The 24,454-nt window shown below is 39.1% G+C and overlaps 2 protein-coding genes across 3 annotated transcripts; one reads left to right on the forward strand and one right to left on the reverse strand.

The window, feature by feature from the left end:
* Positions 1-1,045: 1,045 nt before the first annotated feature.
* Positions 1,046-6,546, reverse strand: LOC117334392 (laccase domain-containing protein 1-like). 2 transcript variants are annotated; one of them, XM_033893994.1, is made up of 3 exons: positions 6,285-6,546; positions 5,720-5,797; positions 1,046-4,386 (listed from the first exon to the last, which is right to left on the reverse strand). In XM_033893994.1, exons 2-3 carry the CDS (start codon positions 5,722-5,724, stop codon positions 3,159-3,161), a joined length of 1,233 nt encoding a protein of 410 aa, XP_033749885.1. In that variant the 5' UTR covers positions 5,725-5,797; positions 6,285-6,546; the 3' UTR covers positions 1,046-3,158. The 2 variants fall into 2 exon arrangements, with proteins under 2 accessions (XP_033749885.1, XP_033749886.1); XM_033893995.1 differs by lacking the exon at positions 5,720-5,797.
* A 582-nt stretch (positions 6,547-7,128) lies between these two features.
* LOC117333894 lies at positions 7,129-23,767 on the forward strand. Its single transcript, XM_033893312.1, is given in 11 exon segments — positions 7,129-7,445; positions 9,098-10,238; positions 10,241-10,386; positions 10,388-10,593; positions 10,823-10,827; positions 10,928-11,035; positions 17,599-17,727; positions 21,239-21,340; positions 22,053-22,262; positions 22,763-22,895; positions 23,620-23,767. Coding segments are annotated over 10 exon segments (2,310 nt in total). The 5' UTR covers positions 7,129-7,445; positions 9,098-9,115.
* Positions 23,768-24,454: the final 687 nt, after the last annotated feature.

Below are 24,454 nucleotides of genomic sequence, written 5' to 3' on the forward strand. Positions count from 1 at the left end.
ACTTTCTTTTTTTTTTTGCGATCACGGGAACTCCAATCCAATCAGTCTGTGCATTGGGTGGTGTCGGTGAAAAGTTTGTACAATCAATCTGTGTATGGTTTGGTGTCGGTGAAAAGTTTGAACAAACAGTCTGTGTATGGTTTGGTGTCGGGGGGAAAGTTTGTACAAACAGTCTGTGTATGGTTTGGTGTCGGGGGGGGGGGGGGGGGGGGGGGGAGTTTGTACAAACAGTCTGTGTATGGTTTGGTGTCGGGGGGAAAGTTTGTACAATCAGTCTGTGTATGGTTTGGTGTCGGGGAAAAGTTTGTACAATTAGTCTGTGTATGGGGCGGTGTCGGTGAAAAGTTTGTACAATTAGTCTGTGTATGGGGCGGTGTCGATGAAAAGTTTGTACAGTTAGTCTGTGTATGGGGCGGTGTCGGTGAAAAGTTTGAACAAACAGTCTGTGTATGGTTTGGTGTCGGGGGGAAAAGTTTGTACAAACAGTCTGTGTATGGTTTGGTGTCGGTGAAAAGTTTGTAAAATCAGTTTGTGTATGGTTTAATGTCGGGGGTGGGGGGGTGGGGGGGTGGGGGGGGGGGGGGGGAGTTTGTACAACCAGTCTGTGTATGGGGCGGTGTCGATGAAAAGTTGTACAATTAGTCTGTGTATGGGGCGGTGTCGGTGAAAACAATCAATGACACATACTATGCTTCACTTCTGATGCAGTTACGGGACCGCGGAAAGCACACTAAAGGTGTGTTATTCCACCAGGACAATCAGTTCACAAGTCTGGCATTTCCATGACTGCAATTCACGATTGTGGCTTTAAATTGATTGGGCACCCGCCTTATTCACTCGTTCCATCAGACTTTCATCTATTTCCAAATCTGAAAACAGCTACTTCAGGCATCAACTTGCGGTCCAATGATGACTTCATACATGCATTGGATGACTTTCTGAACAGCCCAGAAAAGGAGTTCTATAAATGTGGCATTGAGGCCCTTAAACACCGCTGCAAAATGTAGATACTGAAAGGGATTATGTTGAAAAATAATACAATATGTCCGGCAAAATTCAATTCCTTCAATATGAGGTTCACAACATATCAATCAGCCCTCATATTTATATCCAATAGTGTTAATCATGTGTCTTTTTCACATTAATTCTATGTTTGAACTTCCGTATACATGTTTCGTGTTATACCTATTAACACAAGAATATTAGGGTCTAAGAGGGAAACGACTTATGGTCATAAATAGCATTGGCGGTTACTGGCACCTTCAGACCAACAGTTTAGCCACGTTGAAATACACGTAGACTTCTAAGTGGATACATGTGAAATGTCACCAAATAAGTTAAGAGTCACGGTTAACACATCAGTCGAGTTGAATCCCACACATCAATATTCCCATGACAATGGCCATGTTTCAAACTAACCCGAAAATGTGTGATTCAAAGGACTGTAAATGCCATACTCGCGTCGTAATTGCAGCCATGGTAACGACGGCAATTCACTGACTAACTGAATGTTCATTTTGAAAAAAAATCACATTATCAGTCATGAATGATTAGTTCAAATTTAAATTAAAAATCTAAATACGGCAGTGAAATGTGAAGGGGAGGTAAATTTAAGTGTATAAAACTGGAGTTAAAATCAGCACGAGACTTTCAGGCAGACATAACATATTGGCACCATTGACCAAGCTCTGTTGTCCCTATCGACAGTAGCCATAGCAATGCAGCTTAAAAATACAGAGACAGACCACACAAAGCGAACAAAACATAGGTATGGTAAAATGTTGTTATATATCACTAACAAGGACGAAACATCTATAAGTTGCAGATTCACCTATGGGTATATTGACGATCGACGATCATCATTTCGGATGCGTAAGGTTATTTGGACGGGGACCAAGTGTCCAAATAAGAAATATCTCCAAATATAGCATTTTTCTGGAATCACTTATGTCTTTCTACATCACAATATAGTAATTTAGACCGTTACTCGATTCTGAACCCAAGAAACTTCTGGAAAATTGCCCGCAAGTTATTCAAAACTTCCGACACTATAAATCCCATGCCTCCCCTTGTAAAAGATGCTGTAAACCTCGTAATGCCGGATAATGTACTATACAGTGTACTTAAGAATATCCCTTGTCTTAAATATTTTTATCCATCGGGAAGCCATCTACACTTCCCACGTCGACATTCCTCCCAGCATTGGCAATATCCGTATACATTGGAGGCGCAATGTGTACTCCAAAGGCTGTAGTACACGGGAAAAGAATTTTCACTATTTGTTTTGTTTTAAAACTAATTATAGCTCTACGTTGTTGAAGCGAATATTCCATGGTTGATAATAGATAATTATGTGTCTTTTCTGCATGAAAACTACAATAACAATACAAGTTTCTAATAATTTCAGAAACAACTAAATTGATTTACACGCAGACTACTGACAAAGTACCTGTTCTGTGAGAGTTAGCGTCTTTTACTACAGAAGACTTATTCAAGAAGAGTTTGTCGTTTCTTTCAAGATGACTGGTTAAGTTCGGATGAAAACATTGCTACCTTCATTTTGTTAATGTTCATTAGGACTAAATGGTCCTGATTTCCCTTTGGTTATTCCTCATCTTTGCCTCTAGCTGAAAGCAGCACCTAAGAGCCCCGCAGGAAGAAAGAGCTGTAAGAACGGTGTATAACTCGATCATATAAAAATGTTCTTTTCACTCGAGTGTGTCTTTGGTTGTAGATGTTTCGGTCGCCGTGGTAACTTTGCCATAACCATGCATGTCGTGTCTATGTTCGTGTGAATTGCGGCAATACTTTCCTAGGTGATTGGTTTAGTAATCATATAATCATCTCGCCTCCTCTTTATATATATCTAAACTTTAATGAAGACTTATTTAGATTTTTTTCCTATTTCCTTTCTAAATCCCCTCATTTCTGTTTACGGAAGTATTCACGATTCGACGCTGATTTCATCTATCAATAAATGTATGTTTACATATTAAAGTTCATCAGTGGATCTTTTGTAAAAACTGTAAGCATGGTTACTTGTGCTTGAATTAGGTTGAAGCAGATACTTGCAATGATAGGCATGTTAAGGAAAACAGGGCCTTCCGACGACGGAAATGTTCGATTGGTATGAAAATAGCAGTTGTCCACATCGGTAGCTATTTCATTTTCATGCCAATGAACCCTACTTGGTTTCCAAATGGCCGTCCGTCTCGTCGGTACGAGAAAAACAACTCGGGGTTACAGCTGGTGCATTTTGTACATGTATGGTCGTCAATGTTGGTAGGCTTGACACCATTTTGTTCCAGAAGCACGCGATTGCATATCTGCAAATTCACGAAAGCTTTCTGACCACTGTCCCTTATCACAACCGATTCCGCGACTATATCTTTGAACTGGTCGATTTGGTCAACGCCGAATTCAAAACAACACTGGCCAATGGATGGACCCATAGCTACAATGACGTCACTTGGATTAGAGCCAAATTCTGTGGTCATTGTATGAAGAATTTCTACACATGCGCGTTTCACAGTACCCATCCATCCGGAGTGAAGTGCTGCGCATGCCCTTTTAACAGGATCGGCAAAAATCATTGTTACACAATCTGCGCCGGGAGCACCTATAGTTACCCCCTGTTGGTCGGTGGCGATCCCGTCGTATCCCTCATCAGGTTCCGTATTCCCAACTACGTGAACACTGTTCCCGTGGACGGTTCTCGCTACACGAAAGCGCTCTGGATCAAACCCGACATGGTTCGCCAATTTTCTTCTGTTTTCGTTCACTAACGCTTTTGGATCGCGTTTTGATATGGAATACACGAGATTTAAAGATTTCATTCCAGGAAGAGACGACAGTCCTCCAGTTCGGCAACTAAAGCCATGGTAGAACAAATCATTGGGAATAATTGGTGACGTAAGTGTAGTGACGTCACCAAAAGCTGGCAGAGAACCAAAGAAATTGCTGACATCTTTAACAATTTGTTCTTGAGTAAAGAAATCCGTTTTCTCTTGATCAACGGTACTAATGTTCCATTCATAAACATCCGTGGTGACATGTGTCAACAGGAGGTGCCAATACTGGGAGTGTTTACTAGAACACAGCACTGAGAAGACAGATATTCCATGTGTGTCGCAATACAATTTCGCATCGTAGAATGTTGCCATCTTATTTTTATTTTCAAACTGAATTATTCTGTCACGATTTTGCTTGTCCAATGCTATTTTCACGATATCAGCTTGATTTGAGGAATCACTCGCAAGCAACAACACACTGCTGTTTTCCAATGCAGGCAATTTTGCAAATGTCTCCACCACATCGCTGCAGTGTTGTTGGTCTTCTGTCCAAAGGTCCAATATGTACGCACTTCCTGTTCCGGTGGCCATTGCTCTGAATAAAACAAGTATCACGATTTTGTCAAACAGCAAAATATATTATGGAAAGGAAATACTAGAGTATCTTTATATCGACATTTGACCATTATATATAATGCAAAGCATGCTGCATGTTCTTATAATCTCGGTTTCAAACAATTGGGATTATGAGGCATACAAATATTCTAAAAATCCCTTTCCGGAAGTTCTCATTTATGATAGGTTAAACGTCGGGAGGTATTTTTAATGAATCTGGTTACAGTTACGTATCGATGTCCCAGAACAATAATAGTCAATATTTCAAAGAACCCTATCATGTTATTCTAGAAAGTCTGACAAAAAACAGTATTCGCAAGTCGCAACAATGTGATGATAATGTTTTCCATTCTGGTAAAAGTGTACGCTTAACTATGTTAAAAATTAGTATGTTTAGAAGCCTATCTTTTAAGTCTACCTAAAGGTCTCAAAGACAACTTCGTAGGGTATCGTACAGGTAATCACAGATTTCCAATTGAAACTGGAAGATGGGAAAACGTTCCTAGGGAAAACGTGTATGTGTACTATGTGATGAACAAGCTACATTGAAAGATAGAAATAAGATACTAGTATTCAGTATCCAAATACTATAAAATATTCTGAATTATTTTATACAACCAATGTGAACTTATTGAAAAGACTATGTGCTTTTCTCCATTTCAATATACATGTGTGTATATTCATGGTATATAGCCTTTCTTTACAATTGGTCGTTTTTGTTGTTGTTGTTTGTTTGTTTGTTGGTTTTTTTTGTAGAATTTGTCAGCTGTGATCATGGGGGCGATATCGTAATATCACACAATTAAGGTCATTACGGTTTTTTTCATATATATTTGCCTGGTCTATGAAGACGAGGAGACGGATAACGATTATTCAAACTAAATTATGTTAAGTGTTAAGAAATTAAAAAGTATACATGTATATATAATGTCGCCGCTATACGAACATGTGTTGTGTTGAATGGATTCCGTGTTTTTGTTATCTTAAGGTGGTACATCTACAACTTTAAGGAAATGGGCCCAAACTCAATGAGGGAAGAAATCGATGTGTTATCAGCCATAGAAGATCTATAGATATATATATTGGAGGGATCGACGACATTATTATCAAGCAGAAATGTTTGTACATGTACAATGTATATCGTTTTAGTCGACATTTTAACACCTGGAAAACATGACGATCGAAGGGATATTTCCACAATAGATACAAAAATATTTGAAAAATCCCTACTCAATGCGAACATTTCTATCCATTTTTGCCTTTTTAAATGTCATCATTCGCAGTGTGCACAAACACAATACATCTACATGTACCTCATAACTCAAAATGTCACACGGTTCATTTTATCATTAGGCCCAACAGGTAAACCAATGCGCAGGTGGGATTTGGTTCTGGAACACAAATGAACTTAATAAAGGCATTGATAAGAAGGCTATACTGGGTTTATATCTACATAGTCTAGCAGAGTCTAGTCTTATGTAGCCTGTTGTGAATCATACCATATCAGACCAGCTTAGATAGCTGATATTATCATTATATATATACATTATACGTACATACAGAAAGTCAAAATAAACAATAGAAAGTTATTACCAGAATTATTGTGTTTCCGAGTCAAATTCCTCAAATAAAATACTGCTGGTGTCACTAAACGTATTTCTTCAATAGCCAAATTAATAAATTAAAGTACAAAATATTTTACTTTCGGTTTCTAATTAAAGACACTAGTACATGGAGATCTAGACCGAGGCCTATATATATGTTTTGCGACCCATGGATACGAACAATGTTAATTATAATGCCATTTTGTCAAGAAAACTATTTTTAAATAAATCTGAGTACGTGAACAAACTTAAACAAAGAAAATGTGTAAATTACCTTCGATTCGGATTAATCTTCCTGTTCTACGTAATAGACGGAAGTAATAATCTACGGCTGCCAAAATGTCCTTATGGGGAAAATACGCCCCACTTAAAATGTTCCGGATGAAACTGTCAAGTCTAAACGCATGGGTATATCGTATTGTCTAATATTAAAAACAGCCAGAAATACCCATATAAAAAAAAGTCTTACGACCGCTGATGGCATGCATGGTTTTATATAGGGTAAACTAAACTAATTCCAGCCCCATTGTAGTTGAAGTGGATTTCCTACTGATTACGTCATGTGGCCAGAGCAACAACACGGGTATTTCAGTGTAGATAATCGGTGTCAGGGTCAGAAGAAACTCGGGGCTCAGGAATTTGTAGTCATAAACTGAATAAAAATAATAATAGAATACAAAATACCTAGCATTTTATGAATAGCTTCAATATTTATAGGGTATTTCATGTTTGTATGCGATTTATACCAGTTTAATGCCTGTGGTCACAGTTCACTAAAATCAGGCCTGTCCAAGTTAAGGGATATTAATATTTATTCAAATCCGAATCGAATATAGAACCGTACTAGACGGTTAAATATGTAGGAAATGTTGAATGACTTTGCAAGCAAACCTTAATTTCGCAACCTCACAATCTGATGTCACATACATGTAATAACGACCATAAAACCATAAGACCCGTACAGTCAGAGACTGGTATATACGTCTCTGGTACAGTTAAGTCTAAGAACAATGATATAAAATAACGTGTAGCTACATATAGAAAACTCTAGATTTCTTCTAACTGTAAATAAAATACGTGTCATCCGACAACGGAATTGAGCTAATAAGATACATTTTGTACGTACATGTAAATATTCCGGTCACTAATCTTACATTACGAAGTCTGTGTTTGCTTTTATTAATTAAAACTGTACTGAGTGATAAGAATCAAATTATCACATTCCAGGTGGAATTAGACACACCATCTGTCAGAAGTCGTCCGTCCATCGTTCAGCGCTCCACACCTCACACTGATGCTGCACAAACCGGAAGTAACTCTTTAGTGATTCAGCAGCTGCAACATGATAAGACGAAACTCTGTTAACGTTGTGTTCAACATTTCCTTACAGTATGGAATCTGTTTCATATCATGGCATGATACACGCGTAATCTAGGTTGGTGACACAAAAAGTATTGAATCATTTCAGGGCACAACATGACTAAATATGTTTTGATAGCAGTCAGTTTTGCTGTATTTTCTAGTAACTTATAGAATGACCTGTTGATATCGATTGAGGGATATGTTGCTGATGTCCATCTGAGGTACGGACAAAAGCCCCCTCGGACATTAGCCCCCCCCCCCCCCGGACATTAGCCCCTAGGACAAAAGCCCCTCCGGACAAAAGCCCCTTCACACTAATAAAAAAGTGGACAAAAGCCCCTTCATAAAAAAAAAAAATGATATTAATTTTTTTATTGATTTTTAATTGCAAAAAAAACATGTCATCAGTGGCTTCGGCAAAAGCCCCTTCATAAAAAAAATGTCCATCTAGGCTATACGTGTAGTCTTGCTCAAGTCCATTTATTCAGCTCGCACGACGTGCCAGTAAGTTTAACTATAATCATATACATATGTGTAGGAGTGACCGTCTGTCGAACCACTGTTCGTGTGTCAACTTTAAATTAACATCTACTTGAAAACTAGACGCATTTTGGTACTGATATTTGGCCAGGAGGTACATGTGGTACATTAAATTATCCTCATATGAATGACCTTGACACATTTTCAAGTTCGTATGGGTCATCATTTGATCATTCTCAAATTCCAGAAAAACAGGTCACAGGGGTCAAAAAGTTTTAAATCCTTTGATAATATCTTAGGTTCTAGAGGACTCTGTGTACTCACATTTGATCATATGAATGTGCATGATGTAGTAAGTATAAATTTCCCTCAAACCAATTACCTTGACTTTTCTTAAAGGTCACAGGGGTCAAATAGTTGAAGGTCTTTGAGAATCTGCTTCTCAATTTCTAGAAGACCCATGGTACAAATATTTGGTCAGTAGGTAGGTACATGTTATGGAGTGCTACAAAGCATCCTCATTTAAATGACATTGACCTATTTTCAAGGTAACAGGCGTCAAATACATTGTATGCTCCAGAAGACTTTTACATCTGATGTTTTACCAGCAGATGTGTTATGTACCTAGAATTGAGTGTTATTAACGTTTTGTACAAAACTACCCTTGATCTGTTTTCAAGGTCACCATGGTGAAATATGAAATATATTCATTAAGAGCGATTAAGGCCCTCTGGGCATCTTGTTTAAGCATGTTCCTCCCTCAACCCTCCAACCCTACCTTCATCAATAGTGTATGGGTGCTGCTTTACTTTTTATTCCCATTTAGTGATATTACTTTGTAATTGAATTCAAGTGATGTCACTTAATGATTAATTGTTATCATTTAATGAATAATTCCTGCACTTAAATGACTAAGCACTATCACTAAATGGGAATGAAAAGTAAAACGGCACCACATAGTATTGGACCAATATCTACCAAGAAAACCCCCAATTTGGCAGTAAAAGTCCAAACAAACACATTGTCACCAAACTGAACCCATTAAAACTTATGATATGAAGTTGTGTTTTCCAGTGTTGCATTTTAATTAGACCACTTTTGCTATATAAATCACCTATTTTAAGGAAGCAAAAATATTTACATGTCATTTTCTATGTTTGATAGACATTCTAGAATGTATTTATACATGTGTACAGTATATGATTGAAAATAAATGGCTTCATCTACATCTTTTGTGTGTTTCAGATTAGCTGCTAATCCCTGATGACAAGTAATTATAATGGAACTATTACTACTATGGGTCAGGGGTCAAGTGCCTGTCAAAGTTTAAATGACCAAATGTCGGACACAGGTAAAATATCATATGACCTAGAGATGCAATCAGATAACAGACAGAAGTCTGATGACCCAAAGTCACATGAAGGTTTGAGGTCAGAACCCCTGGCCATGCATGCAGCTCAAAGTTCAGATGAAACAGGGTCACATCCAGGTCAAAGTTCAGAGGACTCAGAGTTGCACACAAGCCAAGAGTCACAGTCACAGGAACTTAGTTCACATTTAGGTCAAAGTTCAGGATCAGAGAGACAGCAAGAAGAGGAAATGGCAGACTCATCAATATCCTTACTGGAAGAGGAACAAGTAAATGATTCAGGTGTTGGTGATGTTGAACAATCTGTTCAGTCATGCAATACATGTAGCTTTTCAACCATAACATCTTGTGAATTACCTTCCCTTGAAATGTCCAACCAGTTTTCTGCTCTTGTTTCGTCTGATGAATCAACAACATCGCAAACTTCAAGTGTTACAGAATCCACAAGTAGCTTCATCCTGACAAATGTAACAGTCGAATCTGTAAAATGTTTGAAGGATAGAGATATTGATATAACTGACCCAAAGCTTCTCAAACACATTGATCATCTCCTTTATGATTTGAAACAATCTGCTGATAATCCTTTGAAGAAAATCCAGATCATGGATGATATTGTACATGCAGAATTTGTTGTTGTTTGTGAAAGACTTATTAAGCATCTTGTTGATACAGACATTTCCCTGATGGTACCAGGTCCATCCTGGCTACAACAGAAGAAACTCCTATCTGTATTATGGATTCTGAGTGATGGTAGTATCACACTTTGTGAACAGCTAGTATGTTCCCATTGTGCTCTTACAATGATGGCAGACCTTCTCAAGAGACTTTCTGAACCATGTGATCTTGGGAAAAACAATGTCACTAAGTATCTGGTGAAAGCCCTCCTTGGCATCCTCCATAACATCAGTCGACATTTGTGTGATAGAAATGTAAGCGACACTTTGCGAGAAGCTGGAGTTATGACGAGTCTTAAGATTTTATCACTGAGCAGGACACCAATGGTACAAGCTAAGGCTCTCTTATCATGTCATACATCGTAGACGAATCAGAAATTGTCATTTTGAGTGTTGATGACAACATCCTGAAATTCATTGTCCAAGTCTTGAGTGATGCATATCAATCAAAAACGCACTTCTCTTCAAAATTTGGAATGAATGTTGAAGAGAACCCTCCGTGGTCTCAATAATTTGGCAATAAATGACAAAAATAAAGTTTCTATATTTAAATTTGGTGTCTTACAAATATATGTTAGCCTTATTTTAGAGTATACTAACCCAGATGAAGTGTTTACAAGCTGTCAGTGGAATTTGGAGATTGGCATTCCACAAAGCAAACTGCCCCGGTATCAGGTCACACCCACAATGTATAGAAGGCAAGTATGACAAACAGGAAAAATTCCAAACGTTTATATATGTAGGTGGTGTTCCGCGCATGGAATTTTGAATTAAAAATATTTGAACTTCATAAATTCTCTTCGTGATTGGACGAGAGTCATATGAAGATAACAACAAGAAGTGAAATTATAATATTTAAGCAAATTAAATATTCAAATCAAATTAAGTCATGTAGTAGCATTTTCAAAAAACTTTGTTATTGCACAGTGACTGTATCAATTATGTTACAAGATGAAGGTATCAGCCAAATCTATCACATGTAAAATAATGAAATTTATCCTAAATTGATTTTTATGTCCTAATGTATTGTAGCACTGATGTCACTACAGGGATCAAAAGACGAGGCAATTCGACATGCCGCCAGAGGTGCATTGTGGGAACTGCGAGAAGTGCCAGAATTGCAGCTTAGACCAGATCTAGGTACATGAATTACCCTTATTGATTTATCTCATTTATCACATTTTATCAGCATATTTAACTCCAAAATAACAAGAATGTCTTACAGATGATACAAAAATTGATGTCACATACAATGAACACATCACCCAATCAGTTATCTCAGATTTGATCATGTGATTAGAAATGAATCAGCTTCCCTTCTCCCTACAGCCAGCCTGGTAGTACAGTGTCCCCGTGTGATGATGAGTTATATACATTCCTCCATACAGCCAGCCTGGTAGTACAGTGTCCCCGTGTGATGATGAGTTATATACATTCCTCCCTACAGCCAGCCTGGTAGTACAGTGTCCCTGTGTGATGATGAGTTATATACATTCCTCCCTACAGCCAGCCTGGTAGTACAGTGTCCCCGTGTGATGATGAGTTATATACATTCCTCCCTACAGCCAGCCTGGTAGTACAGTGTCCCCGTGTGATGATGAGTTATATACATTCCTCCCTACAGCCAGCCTGGTAGTACAGTGTCCCCGTGTGATGATGAGTTATATACATTCCTCCCTACAGCCAGCCTGGTAGTACAGTGTCCCCGTGTGATGATGAGTTATATACATTCCTCCCTACAGCCAGCCTGGTAGTACAGTGTCTCTGTGTGATGATGAGTTATATACATTCCTCCCTACAGCCAGCCTGGTAGTACAGTGTCCCCGTGTGATGATGAGTTATATACATCCCTCCCTACAGCCAGCCTGGTAGTACAGTGTCCCCGTGTGATGATGAGTTATATACATTCCTCCCTACAGCCAGCCTGGTAGTACAGTGTCCCCGTGTGATGATGAGTTATATACATTCCTCCCTACAGCCAGCCTGGTAGTACAGTGTCCCCGTGTGATAATGAGTTATATACATTCCTCCCTACAGCCAGCCTGGTAGTACAGTGTCCCCGTGTGATGATTAGTTATATACATTCCTCCCTACAGCCAGCCTGGTAGTACAGTGTCCCCGTGTGATGATGAGTTATATACATTCCTCCCTACAGCCAGCCTGGTAGTACAGTGTCCCCGTGTGATGATGAGTTATATACATTCCTCCCTACAGCCAGCCTGGTAGTACAGTGTCCCCGTGTGATGATGAGTTATATACATTCCATCTTACAGCCAGCCTGGTAGTACAGTGTCCCCGTGTGATGATGAGTTATATACATCCCTCCCTACAGTCAGCCTGGTAGTACAGTGTCCCCGTGTGATGATGAGTTATATACATTCCTCCCTACAGCCAGCCTGGTAGTACAGTGTCCCCGTGTGATGATTAGTTATATAAATTCCTCCCTACAGCCAGCCTGGTAGTACAGTGTCCCCGTGTGATGATGAGTTATATACATTCCTCCATACAGCCAGCCTGGTAGTACAGTGTCCCTGTGTGATGATGAGTTATATACATTCCTCCCTACAGCCAGCCTGGTAGTACAGTGTCCCCGTGTGATGATCAGTTATATACATTCCTCCCTACAGCCAGCCTGGTAGTACAGTGTCCCTGTGTGATGATGAGTTATATACATTCCTCCCTACAGCCAGCCTGGTAGTACAGTGTCCCCGTGTGATGATCAGTTATACACATTCCTCCCTACAGCCAGCCTGGTAGTACAGTGTCCCCATGTGATGATGAGTTATACACATTCCTCCCTACAGCCAGCCTGGTAGTACAGTGTCCCCGTGTGATGATGAGTTATATACATTCCTCCCTACAGCCAGCCTGGTAGTACAGTGTCCCCGTGTGATGATGAGTTATATACATTCCTCCCTACAGCCAGCCTGGTAGTGCAGTGTCCCCGTGTGATGATGAGTTATATACATTCCTCCCTACAGCCAGCCTGGTAGTACAGTGTCCCAGTGTGATGATGAGTTATATACATTCCTCCCTACAGCCAGCCTGGTAGTACAGTGTCCCCGTGTGATGATGAGTTATATACATTCCTCCCTACAGCCAGCCTGGTAGTACAGTGTCCCTGTGTGATGATCAGTTATATACATTCCTCCCTACAGCCAGCCTGGTAGTACAGTGTCCCCGTGTGATGATGAGTTATATACATCCCTCCCTACAGTCAGCCTGGTAGTACAGTGTCCCCGTGTGATGATGAGTTATATACATTCCTTCTTACAGCCAGCCTGGTAGTACAGTGTCCCTGTGTGATGATTAGTTATATACATTCCTCCCTACAGCCAGCCTGGTAGTACAGTGTCCCCGTGTGATAATGAGTTATATACATTCCTCCCTACAGCCAGCCTGGTAGTACAGTGTCCCCGTGTGATGATGAGTTATATACATTCCTCCCTACAGCCAGCCTGGTAGTACAGTGTCCCTGTGTGATGATCAGTTATATACATTCCTCCCTACAGCCAGCCTGGTAGTACAGTGTCCCTGTGTGATGATCAGTTATATACATTCCTCCCTACAGCCAGCCTGGTAGTACAGTGTCCCTGTGTGATGATCAGTTATATACATTCCTCCCTACAGCCAGCCTGGTAGTACAGTGTCCCCGTGTGATGATCAGTTATATACATTCCTCCCTACAGCCAGCCTGGTAGTACAGTGTCCCCGTGTGATGATGAGTTATATACATTCCTCCCTACAGCCAGCCTGGTAGTACAGTGTCCCCGTGTGATGATGAGTTATATACATTCCTCCCTACAGCCAGCCTGGTAGTACAGTGTCCCTGTGTGATGATGAGTTATATACATTCCTCCCTACAGCCAGCCTGGTAGTACAGTGTCCCCGTGTGATGATGAGTTATATACATCCCTCCCTACAGCCAGCCTGGTAGTACAGTGTCCCCGTGTGATGATGAGTTATATGCATTCCTCCCTACAGCCAGCCTGGTAGTACAGTGTCCCCGTGTGATGATGAGTTATATACATTCCTCCCTACAGCCAGCCTGGTAGTACAGTGTCCCCGTGTGATGATGAGTTATATACATTCCTCCCTACAGCCAGGCTGGTAGTACAGTGTCCCCGTGTGATGATGAGTTATATACATTCCTCCCTACAGCCAGCCTGGTAGTACAGTGTCCCTGTGTGATGATGAGTTATATACATTCCTCCCTACAGCCAGCCTGGTAGTACAGTGTCCCTGTGTGATGATGAGTTATATACATTCCTCCCTACAGCCAGCCTGGTAGTACAGTGTCCCTGTGTGATGATGAGTTATATACATTCCTCCCTACAGCCAGCCTGGTAGTACAGTGTCCCTGTGTGATGATGAGTTATATACATTCCTCCCTACAGCCAGCCTGGTAGTACAGTGTCCCCGTGTGATGATGAGTTATATACATTCCTCCCTACAGCCAGCCTGGTAGTACAGTGTCCCTGTGTGATGATGAGTTATATACATTCCTCCCTACAGCCAGCCTGGTAGTACAGTGTCCCTGTGTGATGATGAGTTATATACATTCCTCCCTACAGCCAGCCTGTTAGTACAGTGTCCCTGTGTGATGATGAGTTATATACATTCCTCCCTACAGCCAGCCTGGTAGTACATTGTCCCCGTGTGATGATGAGTTATATACATCCCTCCCTACAGCCAGCCTGGTAGTACAGTGTCCCTGTGTGATGATGAGTTATATACATTCCTCCCTACAGCCAGCCTGGTAGTACAGTGTCCCAGTGTGATGATGAGTTATATACATTCCTCCCTACAGCCAGCCTGGTAGTACAGTGTCCCAGTGTGATGATGAGTTATATACATTCCTCCCTACAGCCAGCCTGGTAGTACATTGTCCCCGTGTGATGATGAGTTATATACATTCCTCCCTACAGCCAGCCTGGTAGTACAGTGTCCCTGTGTGATGATGGGTTATATACATTCCTTCTTACAGCCAGCCTGGTAGTACAGTGTCCCCGTGTGATGATCAGTTATATACATCCCTCCCTACAGCCAGCCTGGTAGTACAGTGTCCCTGTGTGATGATCAGTTATATACATCCCTCCCTACAGCCAGCCTGGTAGTACAGTGTCCCCGTGTGATGATGAGTTATATACATTCCTCCCTACAGTCAGCCTGGTAGTACAGTGTCCCAGTGTGATGATGAGTTATATACATTCCTCCCTACAGCCAGCCTGGTAGTACAGTGTCCCCGTGTGATGATGAGTTATATACATCCCTCCTCCCTACAGCCAGCCTGGTAGTACAGTGTCCCCGTGTGATGATGAGTTATATACATTCCTCCCTACAGCCAGCCTGGTAGTACAGTGTCCCCGTGTGATGATGAGTTATATACATTCCTCCCTACAGCCAGCCTGGTAGTACAGTGTCCCCGTGTGATGATCAGTTATATACATTCCTCCCTACAGCCAGCCTGGTAGTACAGTGTCCCCGTGTGATGATCAGTTATATACATTCCTCCCTACAGCCAGCCTGGTAGTAGTGTCCCCGTGAGATGATGAGTTATATACATCCCTCCCTACAGCCAGCCTGGTAGTACAGTGTCCCTGTGTGATTATGAGTTATATACATTCCTCTCTACAGCCAGCCTGGTAGTACAGTGTCCCTGTGTGATGATCAGTTATATAAATTCCTCCCTACAGCCAGCCTGGTAGTACAGTGTCCCCATGTGATTATGAGTTATATGCATTCCTCCCTACAGCCAGCCTGGTAGTACAGTGTCCCCATGTGATTATGAGTTATATACATTCCTCCCTACAGCCAGCCTGGTAGTACAGTGTCCCTGTGTGATGATGAGTTATATACATTCCTCTCTACAGCCAGCCTGGTAGTACAGTGTCCCTGTGTGATGATCAGTTATATACATTCCTCCCTACAGCCAGCCTGGTAGTACAGTGTCCCAGTGTGATGATGAGTTATATACATTCCTCCCTACAGCCAGCCTGGTAGTACATTGTCCCCGTGTGATGATGAGTTATATACATTCCTCCCTACAGCCAGCCTGGTAGTACAGTGTCCCTGTGTGATGATGGGTTATATACATTCCTTCTTACAGCCAGCCTGGTAGTACAGTGTCCCCGTGTGATGATCAGTTATATACATCCCTCCCTACAGCCAGCCTGGTAGTACAGTGTCCCTGTGTGATGATCAGTTATATACATCCCTCCCTACAGCCAGCCTGGTAGTACAGTGTCCCCGTGTGATGATGAGTTATATACATTCCTCCCTACAGTCAGCCTGGTAGTACAGTGTCCCAGTGTGATGATGAGTTATATACATTCCTCCCTACAGCCAGCCTGGTAGTACAGTGTCCCCGTGTGATGATGAGTTATATACATCCCTCCTCCCTACAGCCAGCCTGGTAGTACAGTGTCCCTGTGTGATGATCAGTTATATACATTCCTCCCTACAGCCAGCCTAGTAGTACAGTGTCCCCATGTGATGATGAGTTATATACATTCCTCCCTACAGCCAGCCTGGTAGTACAGTGTCCCCGTGTGATGATGAGTTATATACATTCCTCCCTACAGCCAGCCTGGTAGTACAGTGTCCCCGTGTGATGATCAGTTATATACATTCCTCCCTACAGCCAGCCTGGTAGTACAGTGTCCCCGTGTGATGATCAGTTATATACATTCCTCCCTACAGCCAGCCTGGTAGTACAGTGTCCCCGTGTGATGATCAGTTATATAAATTCCTCCCTACAGCCAGCCTGGTAGTAGTGTCCCCGTGAGATGATGAGTTATATACATCCCTCCCTACAGCCAGCCTGGTAGTACAGTGTCCCTGTGTGATTATGAGTTATATACATTCCTCTCTACAGCCAGCCTGGTAGTACAGTGTCCCTGTGTGATGATCAGTTATATAAATTCCTCCCTACAGCCAGCCTGGTAGTACAGTGTCCCCATGTGATTATGAGTTATATGCATTCCTCCCTACAGCCAGCCTGGTAGTACAGTGTCCCCATGTGATTATGAGTTATATACATTCCTCCCTACAGCCAGCCTGGTAGTACAGTGTCCCTGTGTGATGATGAGTTATATACATTCCTCTCTACAGCCAGCCTGGTAGTACAGTGTCCCTGTGTGATGATCAGTTATATACATTCCTCCCTACAGCCAGCCTGGTAGTACAGTGTCCCCGTGTGATGATGGGTTATATACATTCCTACCTACAGCCAGCCTGGTAGTACAGTGTCCCTGTGTGATGATCAGTTATATACATTCCTCCCTACAGCCAGCCTGGTAGTACAGTGTCCCCGTGTGATTATGAGTTATATACATCCCTCCCTACAGCCAGCCTGGTAGTACAGTGTCCCCGTGTGATAATGAGTTATATACATTCCTCCCTACAGCCAGCCTGGTAGTACAGTGTCCCTGTGTGATGATGAGTTATATACATTCCTCCCTACAGCCAGCCTGGTAGTACAGTGTCCCTGTGTGATGATGAGTTATATACATTCCTCCCTACAGCCAGCCTGGTAGTACAGTGTCCCTGTGTGATGATGAGTTATATACATTCCTTCTTACAGCCAGCCTGGTAGTACAGTGTCCCCGTGTGATGATGGGTTATATACATTCCTTCTTACAGCCAGCCTGGTAGTACAGTGTCCCTGTGTGATTATGAGTTATATACATTCCTCTCTACAGCCAGCCTGGTAGTACAGTGTCCCCATGTGATGATCAGTTATCAGTGGGACAGTCAGGCATTGGTGCTCCGCCTCAAAGATTTACTGAAGCATGCTGGGTATAAAGTGTGGATGGATGTAGAACATATGAGTAAGTATTATTGATAATAAACTGCGCAACTGATGTTTTTTTTGGTCATCTGTCCAAAGGGCAATTGAGCTGATACCATGGTGAGTCATCATGACTCCTCTGTCTTTCCTGTTAAAAATCTTCTCAATAGCCGAGAGGCCCAGAGACATGACGTTGGGCCTGTTGCACCCTGGGGTGAAGAGATTCTGAGTTTGTTCAGATGAATAACCTTGACCTACATTCAATGTATTTGTGGTCAAATAGGCAAAAATCTCTCAATTGTGTTCTCAATTACATGTACACCTAGATCCCCAGAGACCTGATAATGGGCCTATAGTTTGGTGGTTTGAAAGGCCACTTAAATTATTCAAATGACTGATCTTGACCTTCTTTGAAGGTCACAGGGGTCAAATAGGCGAAATCTTTTAAGTTAAAGCAAAATCTTTTCAATAACCATGAGGCCAGGAGACCTGATGTAGGGCCTGTAGGAAATGAGGATGCTAGGGTCAAAGGCTTCCATTTTTGTTCTAATGAATAAGGTGGTCCTACAATCAAGCTATTGGGGGTCACATATGCTAAAATCTGTAAACAACTCATTAAAAATTAGAAAGTAAAGAGATTTGATATTAGGCCTATAGCATGCCAGGTTGAAGAGGTACACAAATTATTTAAATGAATAAATTTAGCGTTCTCTTATAATCAGCTTAGCATCTGACCTGGTAGATCAACTTCAAAGCGGCATTAGAAGCAGGTTAGCAATATACAAGGAATTATAACATGTATTCCTAAAGGAGATAAACCACGTAATCAGTTAAAAAAATTGGCGCCCTATTACATTACTTAATACTATTTACAAACTGGCATCTGGCACAATAGCGGAAAGATTTAAAACTGTTATCACCAAATTAATAAGTAATAATCAAACTGGATTTGTTCCAGGTAGATATATTGGCGAAAATACACGATTAATTTACGATCTAATGCAATATACTGAAGAACATGACATACCTGGTCTTCTTTTGTTAATTGACTTTGAAAAAGCTTTTGACTCTGTTTCTTGGAAATTCATTTCAAAAACTTTAAATTTTTTCAATTTTGGACAATCAATTATTAAATGGATTAAACTTTTTCAAAAAAACATTCAGTCTGCTATCAATATAGGAGGTAACTTGACAAATTTTTTCGGTATTGAGAGCGGTTGCCGACAGGGGGATCCGGTCTCTTCATATATTTTTATACTATGTGCAGAGATTTTATCGATATTATTAAGAAATAATTTAGACATTAGTGGTATTGTAGTTGACAATCAAGAAATTCTTCTCTCTCAATTTGCGGACGATACTTCAGTTATTCTTGATGGCTCGGAAAAATCTTTAAATATCACTCTACAACAGCTTAATTATTATGCCAGAGTTTCTGGACTCAAAATGAATTTCACCAAGACCAAGGTAATTTGGATGGGTAGCAAAAAGTATAGTAATGATAAATATACAACAGTACACAATCTTTCATGGGGAAGCACAAAGTTTAATCTTTTAGGAATAGAATATGATGTTGATTTGCATAAAATAGTAAAATTGAATTTTGACAAGAAACTTATTAAACTGAAATCCCTCATTAACTCGTGGAGCCGAAGAAATCTTACTCCAATAGGGAAAATAACTATTATAAAAACACTACTTATTTCACAATTCAATCATCTCTTTATAGCTCTCCCGAACCCAAACGAATCGTATATAAAAAAGTCAACAATATATTATATGAATTTCTTTGGTGTGGTAAAACAGACAAAATTAAACGTGATGTTATAATTAAGTCATATATTGAAGGTGGTTTAAAGATGATTAATTTAAAATCTTTTATAACAGGTCTTAATACAACATGGGTAAGGCGGATTTATAAAGATGATGCTAGTTGGATGTATATTACAGATAAATATATGGATACATTTGCTTTGGCAAATTGTGGACTTCAAAAACTCAAAATTACTTTGGAAGAATGTACAAATTTGTTTTGGAAAGATGTTCTGAAAGCTTGGTATATAACAATAGATGGGTCCAATACTTACAATGAAAAAATTTGGGAAAATCCTTTGTGGTATAATTATAACATCAAAATAAACAACAAACCTGCTTTCTGCAAAGAATGGTTCAGGAAAGGGGTAATGTATATATATGATATTGTTAAAAAAGATGGCTCATTTTATAATTTTGAAGAATTTCAACAAAAATATGGTATAAGATCCAACTTTTTAACATTTCATGGTATTATTAGAGCTGTAAAACATTTTATAAATAGTAAACAGGAAACTTTCTCTTCAGCAATCTGTTTACCAAACATACCTTTAAATTTGAAAGTTATACTAAGAAATAAAAAAGGGACACATGACATCTATAGAATCTTGTGCCATAATCACACAAAGCCTACATCACAAAGAAAATGGAGCTTAATTTTTAATATCCAGGAAAACGAATGGAAAGAAGTTTATACAAATGTTTTTAAAACCACTAATAGTACAAAACTAAGATGGCTTCAATACAGAATCAATCATAGAATTTTAACTACAAATACAATTCTACATAAAATGGGTATAAAACAAGATAATTTATGTACATTCTGTAGAAATTTTCCAGAAACCATTGAACACTTTTTTTGGGATTGTGATAAGGTTAGTGTTCTTTTACGTGAATTTAAACAATTACTTGCTGCTAACAACATTTTTGTCGATTTTATTAAACAGGAATTTATACTTGGAAAATTTAGTTTCAGTGATGCAGATTTGGTATTAGATAACCTTATTTTACTATTGATTAAACAATTTTGTTTAAAATGAAATGTTTAGAAAAAGATATCAATTTAATAAGTTTAAAGAACCATATACTGTTTGAACTGAAAGCTCATAAGCTGATGATAGTTAAGCATAAGGCATACCGAAACAACGTTGAGTTACAAAATAATCTTGAAAACTGGCTTAACATATGATTTTAATGATTTTAATATATCTATGATGTGGTTTTATTTAATGTAACAGTTTTGTGCTGACAATTTAAAGTTCAGGTATATACTTTTACGTGTACATTGTATATAACATTATATCTAAATGAATATGATGTATGCTTGTAAGTTTGAATGGACATGTATTGTATTTGTAATGTGTTGTTGATAAAATTAAAATTGAATAAAAAATTTGTTAAAAAAAAAAAAAAAAAAAAAAATATACAGGCCTATTGAGTCTGTTTTATTTCTTAGGTATTGATATTAATGTACATGCATTTGGTTGTAAATTAATTTCCATCTTTGGAAACTTTATTGTTTGGGTTTCAAGGGGACAGAGTTTTCCATCTTGTTCATGGTGTTCTGGAATTTCAAACATGATCCGATTGTTTTCACTTTGTCTTTTTCACCAGATGTAATTGTACCTTGGTGTCAATATGAGATTCAAATGCAAAGAGCAAACACTAATGAAACAAAATCACACAAAACATTTGGCATCAAGAGAATTGTGTCTGATATTCCTGTATTAATTTTGTAGCTGGATCAACCCTTGAGGCAATGGCGTTGGCAGTGGAGAGGTCTGCAGTGGTACTGCTCTGTATGTCACAGAAGTATAAAGACAGTCCAAGCTGTAGATCGGGTAAGTTATAATTCAAATCCTGATAGGTCAACAACAAAAAATGTTGATTGAGCAGTGTAATATATCAGCTCAATAACAATATAAATTGTATCTACATCTTTTCACAACAAAAGCAAAATAAGGGATATCAACATAAATTAATCACACGTTAGCCTGGATGGTAGTGATGAGGGGTCTGGTGTTGAAGGAAGCTGCAGTACCTGGAGAGAACCAATGGGGTCGAGCAGATAAATCTCGTATCATTTCATCTCTGATGTGGGAATCGTACCCTGACGCCTAGCTAATTAAGGTGAAAAGCAAGTTCGTTCCCACTAGCTCATCAGCTATTGAATTTCACACACTGCATATTTGTTTTGCCAACAAAAATAAGAATTAGTGTTATGTAAGAAGTTAGGACTAAACCTGATCCAAAGGGGCAGAGAGGCAGGCCCAATAAAAAGTAATATAAATTGGTTATTGATATTCAAATCTTCGTTTATTTATTTGCTTTGAATCATTAATGGAGCCAGAAAGGTAAATTAAAGGAAAGTGATGACTGCAATGCATGGTTCTGAGACAAGACAGATCCCAATATAGGAAAAAAATCTTTAATATACCTTAAGACTGCTTTGCCATAAACACTGAAATATCCAGGTGAGTAATGCAGGTCCCATGGGCATCTTGTTTGTTGATCCATCGGTCCTAAGACAAGTGTAGCTTTATCATATTTCAGAGGCAGAATATACCTACAAACTGCGGAAAAGTTTCGTCCCTCTTTGTGTACAGGAAAAGTATGAGGCCGATGGATGGTTAGGCATGCTCATAGGTACCAAATTATACTTCAACATCAGTACCGATCAACTGTTTGATCAGCAAATACCAAATCTGATGAAGGAGATCGGTGACAGGGGTCGCTTGTCAACTCAAACCCAGAACACTGATGGTAGGTACACTTTATTATTCTTTCATTATCAACTGTAAGTATTTCATGGTGCCCAGGACATCGAATTTAGTTGTGTGATGTTGATGCATTTAAGGTCTTTACATTCAACTTGAAGTCAGGAAACACGTTAAATAAATACTAAGTATAAATGTTGTGGGGCGATAGAACTTCTTGAATGCTGAAAAGGGCGTCATTTAGAATAAGATATTTTTTGAGAAAAAATTTAATCAATTCTTGATTATATGTATATGTTTGGGTTTTAAATGTCTTTCAATTTTTGGATGTGGACAGGGTGTATTGAAATTTTGGCAAATTTGTTTACATAAAAAGACATGTGATAGAAAATTTTTTAAAAATGTAACTGGGACTGACTGGTTTCTGATCAGGCATACATGATATATAAACAAAGTATACCCAGTTATGTTAACTGTTCAAAAGTTAATTGACAATATGTCATAGAATATTTTCAATGGTTGCTACAAAAAACCCTCATTTTACAGCTGAGATTATGACACCTGGTTATGTAGCTAAACTGACCAATGTCCAGTCAACAACACCATCTTGTGCAAACTGGACCATCCCTGATGTAGCAGACTGGATGAAATGCCTCAGCTTGTCTGAAGTTCCAGAAGAGTATGTATTTTGGACAGCTTTCCCAGAAAATACTTTCATAAGGATTGTAAACAATGTTTTTGCCTTTTTTGTGGGAAGTCATGCAGAATCAGTTAATAATGTAAAGCTCCATTTGGAATAAATTCAAAATTGGATTTTGTTCAAATTGTATGTCATTATAAACTATAATATGTGGTATTTGGCTGTAGGTGAATAGGTTTAGTCTTGCTTAAGATAAAGCAGGTTCCAAAGATATAAATGCTCTTAACTCACTTATTCTGTAAACGAGTATTGAAGTACAGTGTCCCTGGGTGTGCCTGTTCAGTTTTGGGACTGACTGGAAATCCAAAATGGCAAGACAGTAAGCTATCTTCAATTTTAACAGCTGAAGTTAGGGTTATTGCTATAATTTCCTTCGACACATTTCATAGATCTTTCGTTGTCCTAGTAGTGAATGTACAGTCATAGTTTGTAATTAATAGAAGGTATGAGAATTGGTGTGAATTATTCTGAACTGACGTACAACCAATAAATATATCATACATTGGTGTGCACCAACATTCCTCTGAAAAAAAAGGAACACTAAAAAGTATTTTATAACAATTGTAAAACAAGTTTTATTAACTTACAGCTATCACTTTTGTTGGCCCTTATAGAATGGAAGCTTCCTCAAATTCTCTTGTTCTGGTTTATGCCGATTCCAGATTAAACAGGGTTTTGTTTAGAGAGTTTGTTTATATTACAGACTGCAGAAACTTGATGGTAACATGCTGTGGGAGTCCAGGAGGATGTTAGAAACTTCGCCGGATTTTCTGTACACCTATCTTCAAAGTGAGCTCAAAATGAATTTTCCAGACATACTCAAGCTTTCCAGAGCTCTCCGCCAGTTGTAGACTCAAAACAGCGGCATACTTTGATTTGCCAAAGCTCTTTGATTGTTGTAAGAATCCTAACAGTTCAATATCTCAGTTTTCCAGTCTAAGAGCTCTCTTAAATATATTTGTAAAGATTTATGCTGAATGCGGCTTGTGAAAAGAGCAATGGACATTTTTTTCTGGAGTTACCAGTTGTATTTTCATGCTTGAATTCGTTCAATCAATGCCGTCTAACAATAATGAATATTTTGTGAAAGTTTTCTGTGCACAGTATGATATGAACAGAAGATGAATGTTATAGTTTATAACTAACTGATATAAACAGATAATGAATGTTTTAGTTTATAACTAACTGATATTGAACAGAAGATGAATGTTTTAGTGTATAACTAACTGATATTGAACAGATGGTGAATGTTTTAGTGTATAACTAACTGATATGAACAGATGATGAATGTTTTAGTGTATACTAGTAACTAACTGATGTGAACAGATGATGAATGTTTTAGTGTATAACTAACTGATATAAACAGAAAATGAATGTTTTAGTGTATAACTAACTGATATGAACAGATGATGAATGTTTTAGTGTATACTAGTAACTAACTGATATGAACAGATGATGAATGTTTTAGTGTATAACTAACTGATATAAACAGAAAATGAATGTTTTAGTGTATAACTAACTGATGTGAACAGATGGTG

This window comes from Pecten maximus, chromosome 9 (assembly GCF_902652985.1).
Source record: "Pecten maximus chromosome 9, xPecMax1.1, whole genome shotgun sequence".
Classification (NCBI taxonomy): domain Eukaryota; kingdom Metazoa; phylum Mollusca; class Bivalvia; order Pectinida; family Pectinidae; genus Pecten; species Pecten maximus.